This window comes from Ambystoma mexicanum, chromosome 1p, assembly GCF_040938575.1.
Source record: "Ambystoma mexicanum isolate Mex_15411 chromosome 1p, UKY_AmexF1_1, whole genome shotgun sequence".
Lineage (NCBI taxonomy): Eukaryota > Metazoa > Chordata > Amphibia > Caudata > Ambystomatidae > Ambystoma > Ambystoma mexicanum.
The window spans coordinates 954,612,515-954,624,591 of NC_090921.1; the positions used below are offsets into that span (position 1 = coordinate 954,612,515).

The 12,077-nt window shown below is 44.2% G+C and overlaps 1 protein-coding gene across 2 annotated transcripts in view; it reads right to left on the reverse strand.

Moving 5' to 3' along the window:
• Nucleotides 1–12,077, reverse strand: part of PSME3IP1 (proteasome activator subunit 3 interacting protein 1) — a 232,585-nt gene that overhangs the window by 136,783 nt on the left and 83,725 nt on the right. For both annotated transcript variants that reach the window (XM_069653393.1, XM_069653383.1), the window contains exon 3: nucleotides 8,143–8,241. In XM_069653393.1, coding sequence (XP_069509494.1) covers nucleotides 8,143–8,241 — 99 coding nt within the window. The remainder of the gene's footprint in view (nucleotides 1–8,142; nucleotides 8,242–12,077) is intronic.

Sequence of the window (12,077 nt, forward strand, 5' to 3'; positions counted from 1 at the left end):
TGCCGGCGGAAATACCACAATTCAAATACTGTGGCTGTTGCTTAGCAACAAGCCAAACAGCCTCGTTCCGGTGCAGAGAACGGACAGGCAGCCATTTCACAGACAGGCAGTCTCAAGATAAACATGTGAAAATAAATGAAAAAAGATCCAGTAGGTGGATCTCTGATGCGGCAATCAGCTCTGGGGTCGAGCGCTTTGGGCACAGGAGTGCTCACCTTTCACATACATGTAGCACTATAGGCCTCAGCTGACCCAGCTGCTCCTGCAGCATGAGGAGGGGTCACAGCAGCTCCGCTAGACGCTGAACATTTGCACAACTTTTAAACCTTCTGTTGCATCCTACAGTGCAGTCTTTGTTATCCTCGTCCAGATTTTCAGTCCCGAGTTTTCCTTGTTCCTGGTCTACAGTTCAGTCCGTTGTTCCTTGATTCGGGTTCATAGTTTCTAGTATGCAGTTCCAGTCTCCAGTAGCATTGCACCGGAAGGCGCGAGCCGGCCCCTTTCCAAAGGCCCCCTACAAAATGCCCAGGCCTGTCTGTGCCATTCCACCTCGTGCCGATCTACGTACGCAGCAGGGCAGGAGCCTATCCCTCACCTTCTGCATCTACCGTCGGCTTCAGGAGAAGGGCAACCTTCCGCGGAATTGCTGAGTAAGCCTGTTTGCCGGATCCCCCAGTGAGTTCAATTGCACTGCCACGTTGCTAAATATTGCTAATATTGCGTGAGAAAACTTCTTTGCAACTACCGACCTTGCGATCAGCAATGACCAGCTTCTCCATTTGAAATGCTGTGTAATTACACGTGCAGCCTTCCGAAAATGGCCCCCGCTAGTTTATCATTTGCTAAGCAACCAACTTTTCCGAGCTGCGTGCCCGGTTTGGTTGTCGCGCCATACTTATTTTTCGACCGGCACCACCAGAAGGCGCGAGCCGGCCCCTTTCCAAAGGCCCACTACAAAATGCCGGGCCTGTCTGTGCCTGTCTGGGCCGGAAGGGACACAGAAGGGACGATAATGGTATCCCTTATTCCCGAGGTCTACAACATACAGAAAAGATCCCCCATCAGCCATTGACGTGGACACCTGGAGGGTTCATAGTCTCTCTCAGTATCATTTCAAACTCGAGACATTTATCGACCAGGTCAGCGATACCGCAGTAAGCTCATAATCTACTGTAATAAGCACTCGCCCTCTACACTGTGTGTAGCAGCTAGTATTGTACATCTTTTCTCACCTATCGCCGATTAGATCATTGATACGTGACTTGGTATTCACACTCTTTGTAAAATCTAAACACCTTCAACGGCTTAGGTCGGGTGAACCTTCTCTATTGTGTGCAACTATATGAGTAAACACGTTAACTCGTTATGTCTGGCATAGGTGCTTACCCCTAGTCCCATCAAGATAATCACAGATATTGGTATGACGACTAAAGTAAAGTTAACGTGTCTCGCCTGTCACGCAAGTTGATACTCTCAATGCCTAGCCTATATGTCTGCCACTCAAAGGCCTGAGGTGGGCATATCGACTTTCATACTTGGAGATCATAATGTTAACATCTTTTACCTGGAGATATTCACAGAGCCTTGTTGCTACCTACATGACCATTTAGCCTATGTGTTGCGCTTAGGATCTATGAACCTTTTTTCGTTGTGCATATGATCTACGAGCCCTTGTTAGGTTTACGATTGCTAGGCCTACGTGTTATGTATAAGGTCCTTGAACATTTTTCGCTGTGTATATGATCTACGCGCCTTTTACTATGTATATGATTGCTAAGCCTATGTGTTGTGCTTACATACTATGAGCCTCTTTGTAACTGAAACTTCAAATTACCCTTACAGCTAGCCTATACCCGTTTGCCTGCCTCCACTTTAGCAGTAAGTTCACCACTGTGAGTACTCCGTCATTGCTAAGTGCTAGGTATTTTGCTCACTTACAAGTAAACTTCAATTGGGCCCAACCAGCACCACTTCTCCTTTCTATGACTACCCCTGCCTTCCATCCTCATCAACCTCCTAAACAGTATCCACACTGATGTAATACTTCAACTCTCCTAGCTATGCACGCCATCACTCTAGGCACTGTAGGCTTATTAATACTAATCTGTAGCAACAGCTCCACTACCCCAGTCAAACATATGCTAAACCTTAAGGTATTACCTTCAACACACGCCCTGGACCCTAAGAATGACCTCTAAGACAAACAATCCGACCACAATTCGGACCACCCTACAGCCGATAAGCATTACACCAACTACATTTCTTCCTCCACTTAAACCGTTTACAGTTAACCTTATGAATTCTCCCCAAGCACAAAGCATAAGACCATTTAAATTATTGCCCCCACTTAATCAAACAGATTCTAACCATACGCCTGCTGCAGAACCCAGTCCTACTCCTAGTTGTGCCTTAACTCCGGACCAATGGATTCAGTGATATGCCACCAAGCCCACACCTAACCAACCTTGCTACGTTGAAGTAGAAACCAAAGGCTGACGTCTAGACTGAACAAAACTCATTTCTCGACCATCAATCTTAAACATAAAAAGATGCGAATAGTCATAAATCTAAACCCAGCCAAACTAATAATAACCTTTCTGGTCAGATAAACCTACCTTACACTCTCAAAGTTCCAGAAACTAACCCCAGACTTATCAAAGGTGCCCTTATAAACGCCAGATTTATGGTAGCGCATGCACTAGACATCGCCGACCTGATCAGCTCCAAAGAACTCGACTTTCTAGCAATAACAGAGACCTGGCTCCATGAACAAGCAGGACCGATCCTTTCACTTGCTATGCCAGAAGACTATTCCTTGCTTAGATTAGACATGGAAACGTCCAGAGGAGGCGGCATTGCCCTCACCGCCAAAACAAAATTGGGACTAAGAGTCTCAGCACATTCTTCTCCCCCATCATGCGAACATCTCTCTGTTAAAATGCCAATATCAGACTCCCGAACTATAACTATGCACCTTATCTACAGGCCACCTGGCCCGATCACAACGTTCGAGAAGGACTTCAAAGCGTTACTCACTGAAAAATACAAAATCCATCTCACAAGTAATAATTTCGGGGGACTTTAATCGGGGGTTTAATGACCAAAATGATGTCAATGCCACAGCACTTGCCAATACTATCTCTGAACTAGGCTTTACGCAAAGGGTCCACTCGCCAGCCCATTCTAAAGGTAGAATCCTAGACTGGGTTGCTGATATTAACTGCAAGGTAAGTATAACATCTAGCAAGCCAGGTGCCTGGACTGATCATCTAATATCTTTCACTATTCAAAATAGCCCACAAAACTACCCGGCTGAACATCATGGCGCCACCACTAATTATCAGAAATAAAAGGAATGTGACAGTGGAAAATCTACTTCCACTACTTGATCCTATCATACACCCTACGGTGGCGAGTTCAGGCCCGGCAGTTTTAGTAGATTTATACAACTCCACCCTTCTTGAAGCCATCGATAAAATCGCACCTCTAAAAATATGCAAAAGCAAACCAAGGGGGCACCTCAATTTGTGGTACACCCTGAACCTTATAAGCTTAAGGCTTGGAAAAAGGAATACTGAATCCGTCTGGAAAAATAACCCTACAAAGAGAACTTTATCAAAATCGCGTCCAAATACAAGTCCGAGATTCTAAGAACCAAACAAGAGACCTACAACGACAGGATCAATAAGGCCAGTTCTAGTACAAGATAACCATTTGTCATTTTAAGAGAACTAGAAACCCCTACTCCTCCGACTGATACCTGCACCAAGGACCAGACCTGGTGCACAAATATTAAATCTGCGCTATCTAATAAAATATCCCTATTACAAGAAAAATAGAAATAAAAAAAAACAGAACCTCGCTAACACTTCACCTCCGAAGGGATCTCTGTCAGTTACGACCAAACCACTTAATCAATTCAAATTTAAGCCAGTCTCCAGTAAGGAAGTGGAGGATATAATAGGCTCCCTTAAACCTTCAAGATGTCAGGGAGACATCTGCCCAGCAATGACCATCAAAGAAGCAGCAGGGGACCTTGCCCCTTTCATCTCTACCTTAATCGACTTGTGCACTGTCCCTACTAACTTAAAGGACGCCTGGGTCCTACCACTTCTAAAGAAACCTACCCTCGATCCTAATATTCCAACATATTATAGACCTATACCAACTGTACAATTTGAATTAAAAATATTGAACAAGGCAGCCTATCAGCAAATACAAACTTACCTTCTGAATAACAATCTTCTGGGGCTCCGCCAGTCAGGTTTCAGACCCAGACATGGTACGGAAACTGCTCTCATCGATCTGAAAAATTAAATGGATGAGCTAAAGGACAAAGGGAAACTGGCTCTCTCTTCCTATTAGACCTCTCCGCCGCGTTTGATTTAGTTGACCATAAAGTACTATGCAGGCACCTTACCACAGCCGCGTACTTCTCCCCCAAAGCTACGACCTGGATCCAATTATTCTTGGACAATCGCTCTATGAGAGTATTCTATTCCACTGCTTAAGCAGAACCTAGACCTATTACATGTGGAGTACCACAAGGCTCTTGCCTATCACCCACAATGTACAACATCTTCACTAAACCCCTATTCAATGTCTTAGATAATCTGGGTGTCACCTACACTAACTATGCAGATGACACTCAGATTCTCATACCTATGTCTGGCGACAATGACACTAATTCCACCTTGGTGAACAAAATCTCTCACTATTCAGGCGTGGATGGCCACGCACGGCCTTTGTCTGAATGACGAAAAGACAGAGCTCCGGCAAGACTTCTCAAACTGAACACTCATTTTCTTTCATTCAACATTGACGGCATCACTATTAAAGTTGCCAAGGAGGTAAAAACTCTGGGTTTTTACCTAGATTCAGCTTTGAATTGGAAATGACAAATTAATGCCACAGCATCTGCCTCAGCATACACGTGCAAAATAATCCATGCCTGCAAACAGTTCCTCTACGCAGATAAGTGTATCACACTAGCTAGAGCACTACTCCTTTCCAAGTTAGACTACTGTAATGCACTTTATCTTGGATCCAACAAACAGAATGTCAACAAACTACAGATTCTTCAAAATAATGCACTCAGAAGAGCGCAAAGTATCCCTACATCGCAACATATGTCGGAGACTAGACGGAACACTAAATGGCTTTCAGTAAAGGACAGAATCTAGTTCAAAGCAAAGCATTAAACCTTACTCACAAATTTATGTCTAACTTGGCACTGATGATGGTAGCTTAGACCAGAATTTCATGGATCTCCTCAACCCCTTCACTGCTGCCTCAGTGTTGTTCTCATGCATCAGTGCCGGCGTGTGCCAGATGTTCACTCCTAAGTATCTAAACTATTTCAGATGCCAGCAAATCCCTACATTTGGGAGGTCTCCCTCTTTTCTGTTTGCCAGTCCAGCCACTGGGTATATGCAAGATTTTTCTTTGCTGAAGCGGATTCCTTACACTTTGGCAAAGTTTTCTAGAATGTCCAGGATTACTGTGACATTAAGGGGAGAGGATACTAATGTACCCTCGAGAGGTCTCTAGAAATGCCAGGTTTAGGCTAATAAAGCTGAACGTCCTGTACCAAACATACATAACACCAAGAAGAATAGCTAGCTTTAGCAGAAAGATAAGTCCATTATGCACCTCGTGTGGTTCGAATGATGCAGAGAGACGCATATGTCCTAGAGGTGTCCGAAGGTACAACACTTTTGGGCCAAGATAGAACAAGCCAGCAGAAACGCTGGGATAGTAATCTACGCCTGGACTCCACCGGAGTGTCTGTTGGGAGCTTACCCGAGAATAAGCAAATTTATACATGTCGTTAAATTCATGGACATGGTATGCATATTGGCCAAAAGGCCCATTGCAATGGCATGGAAAACACCGGCTGGCCCTCAATACACCAGATGGCTGAAAAAACTAGAACACTGAACGGAGGCGGAAACCAGAGTATGGGGAAATGGGGTATCCAGAGCAAGGGGTGATGCAAGTCCTGCATTCGAAGCATTGGAAAAAAATGACCTGGGACATGTTTCACCCATCAGATGATAAACAGCCGTGAACATAATGTGATACACTAAAGAAAGTTGTGGCAAGACAGAAACGTAAGGGAGGACAGAGGACAGCCAATGCCCGCCCTCTTGACCATGCCTCTTAAAATATGTGATCTAGAATGTGCCTCACCAAGCGCTCTAAAACTGTACCTGCAGATGTTTGTTGTTGTTACGGTATTGTTGATTTACTCATTGTTGAGATTGTGACATAATCCTTGGCAATTGACAGTGGCAAACAGAACGCAGTTATATGTAAACATAAATGCCAATATAAATATTTTAAAATAAAAATAAATGGTGCAGACCGCCCTTATTTTAGCAGCTTTCACAACAAATGATTCTGGAGAACCTTGGATATTTCCATTCTACCAGTAACCGCTGGAGTTCTAAAGGGATTCATTAAGTTCCCAACAAACGGTTTCCATAATCTCGGAAATATTGGTCAAGACCAGGCAAGCTCAGCTGAATCATTAATACGTGACCAGCAGAGGTTTGGAGCCTCATAAGTTTAGTTTTCTTCAACTCTGTACTTGGCAAGAGTAATATGAAACTCTTTAGCTGCCTTCTTTACCAGATATCATATGGTGTGGAAGCGTTTGACCTCCGAGGTGGTCCTTGCGTCCTAGAGTCCAGGTCCCTGATTTCCAATTCCTGATCCTCCACATGAAGCCCCAAGTGAAAATCTCCTTTCAAATCTTCCATGCCAACATTTTAAGGGTCATCTGGTGGCAATAAAACTGATATGTATTCTTCGAAAACAATAGACTGATGCCTAGAAGGAAGCCTACTGTCCAAGAGGACTCTAAGTCTCTCCAAAACATTTCCATAGACGGACGCCTTTCTGAAGACCTTTGTGGAGAAGTTAGTTCAAGTGCAAAAGATGGTTCGTAATCTGAGTTTCGGCCATATAACTTGTCTTTTAATCTCAATCTTTCTGCCTCTAAAGCTGCCAGGCTTCCTTGCTTTGTCCAGATAGGCCAAATGCTGAAGACGTTGTCAATTGTTCGTGTGTGTCAACTTCACTGCTTTATCCGGTGCCACTTGACTCTGTGCTGTATGGCCAGGTACCTTGTGACTTGTCTTGTTACGCCCCTTGTCTCTCTATGCAAGTTCTTTCAGTGCCACATCTTTTGGTGCCTTCTCTTTCGGCACCTTGTCTTCTGGTGCCAGATCATTGTGGAGCTCTTTGTTCAGCGCAAAAAATCCTGATGCCACTCAGGGCCTTGTCCAGCACTGTCTTTCGCCAACACCTACTTGGATCTTTCTCGCATTGCTGTGTTAGAGGTCAGCAGCTTCTCCGACATCTCCTTCAACTGTATCACCAAAGCTTGCATTGTATGCAAGGATGACTGCTGAGAACTCTCAGAAGATAAGTGAGAAGACTCAGTCTTTTCACACGGCACCCTCTGCAACAATATGGGTCTTAGTCACTTTAGCAGCCTTATTTGAGAAAACATTCACAGATTTAAAGAAGGCACCTTTAATAATCATAACCTCCAGACAAGGAAGATTTGTCTTATTCTAACAAGTTCTTCCAAGGCATACTACTGAGAGAGGACTCTTTCATGATGATCCTTGGATATAAAGGACATACAAATCTTACATGAGCTAGAGTTATGAGGCTCCAGACAGACACGTAGAATGTGTCTATCCTGAGTTCCAGCATTTGTCTGCCAAATATCAGGCTCCCCCGGAAGAGAAGAATATCCAAAGTCGAAAATAAATAATCAGGCAGCTCAGAAGGATGTGACAGATGAATGAAGTCTCCTGTTTCCAGGAGCCCTGGCTGCCTACCACCCTTACTGGCTAAGGTTTGGGCCTTTCTAATGCAGCTGAAAGGCTGCTGATCGGTCTTTTGTTTTATCCCTGTTTCTATGAGTATGCCACTTTTAAAGAAACCATGTACTCACTTACCTGACACCAGGATATAGGCTAAGCATGGGAGGTCTATAAGCGGCTCTATACTGGAGAACTATGTTTTTTGTGACTAAAGAAAGAAGATTGGAAGATCATACTTCACAGTGTAAACCGATTAATAAAGTACATAATGGTGGATAGTGTTTACAAACGGAAGGCTTACTAAATTTAAATTGTTCTTCATATTCCTGTTGCTTCTTATCTTTCTGCTCTTGCAGCTTTTCAAAGAGGGAGCGTGCATCAAATACTTCTTCTGGGCAGTCTGTGAAGAAATAAATAGAAAACTATAGGTTTATTTCATTTTCTTTATGAACCGTTTTCTTGCTTTTCTTCGTGTTGGGACCTGAACTGTTGACAACATTGACTGAAGTCAGAATGCAAAAAGCAAATCACACTAACTTCAAGGTTCCTTTGATAATAGAATCATTCCTAATAGACCGTGAAAGAGATTCACAAATGCAACAGACCTTTTTCTTCTTCAAATGACATATGCAATGTCCAACTGATAGTCCTATTAAGGAACACACAACAAAACAATGTTGTCTGTAATTTATCAATAAAACATGCACATGGAAGAGAAATAATGGTTATTCAGTACCATCATTTGCCAGCATATTATAAAAGACAGTGAGATTGGAACTCTGCAAACGCTGGCTGGTGTTAGAATTTGTCAACATCAACCACACAACATAAACATCAGGACATTTTCTCAAAATGATTATCAACCAAGAGAGATCATCAAGCAAATCAGGTTATCAATCAAATCAGATGACATGAAATGATAAAATTTTATTTATAATAGTTCCTTAAAAAACAAAAAGGTTTTGGAAACACTTCTGTTTTGTCATAAAAGGCTGTCCTCGAGATGAAGCAACATTGACTTTATTAGGTTTTCCCTTGAGGGCAGGTTCTTTCTTTAAAAGACCCCCACTTATCCCTGATTAATGTATTTTCTGGGAGGTGGGTATATTTCGTATATATCTGGGACCTACAGTCCTCGCGTCAGCTTCTTTTTTTATTTGTTTTGTTTTTTTCTTTTGTCTTGCTGTTGTTAATATAGAAAGTTTTTCCTATATTTCTGTATGTTTTATACACAGTAATGATCCTTCAAGTATGCAGGTACAGTGTTGTGATGGGATCATCACAACACTGTACCTGCATACTTGAACGCAATATGTCAGAATACAGTACAATCAACCCTAATGAAGATAAGGACTGATCAAGGATCATTACTGTGTATAAAAGGAATGGTCAAGACAGGGTTTCATCCCACTGCCCTTTTCCTCCAAGAACCCAATGTTTGTTGGTTACGTGAGAAGAGACCCTGTTAACGACATGCAGGGCCTCTTCTAGGTGGATGGTTTCGTGATACTCTGCTCGCTCCGAGCTGCTGAAAAAGCTGATGGCCAATGGACTTATGTTTCCAATTCCATTGAGGAAGCAAAAAGCTGGCCGGATACCACACCAGATGGAGAGCATCCGGCAGGAAGCAAAAAGCGGCAACCCGCACAGAAGACAGACTGTCCCTCGTGCAGAGGAAGGAGAACCACAGAGCCAATGTGCTGGGTGGAGAGCATGGGCTCCACAAGTATGGCAGCTGCTTCGATGAAGCGATCCTAGTCAGTCCGGAACTGCTGAGGCATGAAGCATGCTACAATGCAACCCGAGGTACAGGCGTCCCGACACCTGATGCTGAAGTACCGAAAGGGAAGAAGAGGAACCGGAGAGTAACATGCGAAGACCAACGCAAAGCTGCCAGGGCCAGAGATCCCAATGCCAACCGCGAGCCCCGCTGCAGGATAAAAAGGTACACAGCTGAGAAGGGGGAATGGTTGGAGGGCGGTGTGGCCATCAAAAGATAGAGTTGAGCAAGCCCCAAGCCTACTGGGGGCTAAGGAAGATACAATCCTGCAAGCAGATAGAAGAAACTAATTTGGGGCTGAGAAAGTCAAGATCCACAAGGGGGAGCAGAAAGACACTAACTCAGGATGAGCAAGCCCAGAGCCCCCTGGGGGTTAAGAAAGTCAAGATCATGCAAGGGGGTAGAAGAGATACTAAAATCAGGTTGAGCAAGCACAGAGCCCAATAGGGGCTGAAGAATTAAAGAACCCACCAGCGGGTAGAAGAAGCTAACTAGTTGGGGCTACCAGAGCCCATAGTCCTCTGGGGCTGAGATTAAAAAAGTCCTACAAGGGGATAAAAGAATCCCACGGATTAGGACTAACCCAAGTCCATAGACCACCCGGGTTGAGAAGACAGACAACACAGAAAGGGAAAGCAAGGGACCAAGATACCACAAGGCTGAGGCTACACCTTGGAAAAGTACCCATGGTTCTGGGTTTCCAAGGCATTTTCTAAAGTGGTGGTTTTTAGTATGTTTAAGGAAGTACTCGAATTAATGGAAGCGTGGTTGTGTAATGGCACCAAGATGTGCTCTGAAAAAACTTAGTGTGGAGTTGGGGGGGCATTGCATGGGGTCTAGAACAATCAGGCAGCATTCTTTGGCCTTACCATTTGATTCAAATGATATACATAATATAATCATTCAAAGGAGTTCTTCTCGGGCTCGGGACCAGATGGCCTTGCAAATGATACATTCATGAATTCTCCAGAATTATGGGCAAATATCTTGAATGCTATCTTCAAACAGGTTCTAAATGAGAGGTGTACTCCTCGTGGACGATGTCTATTGTGGTCCATATTTTAAAAAAAGGAGATGGGTCAAATCCCAGCAATCATCATCCAATACCATTGCTGGACGCACCAAGTAAAATGTTTGCCTCCTTGTGCTTGAGCAATTAATAATCTGGGCTTCCAAAGCTGCACAATTTGACATCTTTCAGCCCAGGTTTGTTAAGGGTACTGTGAGAAACCTGAAGGTGTCTCACTAGCGAGTCCCCGGGGATCTGGTCAATCAGGTGGCCAGGACACGGCCATTACTTTTGGATCCAGTTCCTGGGGGTGGACCAGAGCACGATGATCACCTGGGTGAGGGTCTTCGGAGAGTGGAAGTGGGACACCGGAAGGTGGGAAGAGGTATCTCCTTCCTTGTAATATCTTTTCCCCATCCTACCAGGTAGGATACCTAGGAACTGAACCCTCCGCCCCGCACCCCTTTCCCGCAATGAACACTTTCTCATGGACAGTTCACCGTGAACGACAACGTACTAACACCAGAGCTGTATACCTGACATGTCCCAACACCATCGTCAGGCAATTATGGATCATTACACACACCCGACTTACATTACACTACCCCACACGAATAAAAGGCGGAGCATGAAATCAAACTCTAAGCGAGGCAAAACACATAAGGAAATATCAGTTCCAAGATGGCAGTTTAATACAAGGATGAAAACGGAAAGACCAGAGAGGGTTGCAAGGAGGGAAGTACCCTTGACCTGTAAAGACCGTTACTTTCACGAGCCTTAGAAACCAAAGACATGGCACTAAGGCTGATCAAACCTGCACAGTGTGTCAGAGATACCTGGGGCTCTCCCGCGTCGATAACCAAGGCGGGGAGGAGCGATTTCTGCTGTGGCACTCGCCTTTACTCCTACAACAAAGAGGCGTTAGAAAAGACAGCACAGCCGAAGAGTCGGAGAGACGGATACCAAACCAGCTTGTGTTTTGAACCAAGGCTGCCAGTAGCAACATTGTATAAAGAGAAGAGTGTGTGAGAAGTTTGGGATGGTCGATGCAAATACAATTGGAAGCCAAAGAAAGTAGTTGAACTTTATAACTGAACTTTGGAAAGCCAAGAACAGATATCATACACAGTGGTCCAGCGCCACAGGGGTGCTCATTCGAAAGTCTCTGTTAGGCATCCAACGGATGCTGAGTGTGAGAGAAAGAAATATTGAGATCAAAGTGGTCATGCAACGGGTCAAGCTAAACCCTGTGCAGATTCAAAAGCCTTCGATAGATTAATATACGTCACAATTGGTCCGAGTCCGGCTGAGGGATACTAAATGAAGCAAAGAAAAGGATCTGAGCCCGGCAGAGGAGGATCCGGAGTGAACACCCAATTTGAATGCTGGGAAAAGGGAAAAGAACATTTGCGTGTTGTTTTTGGTGCAGCAGGCCCTCTGCGTCAAG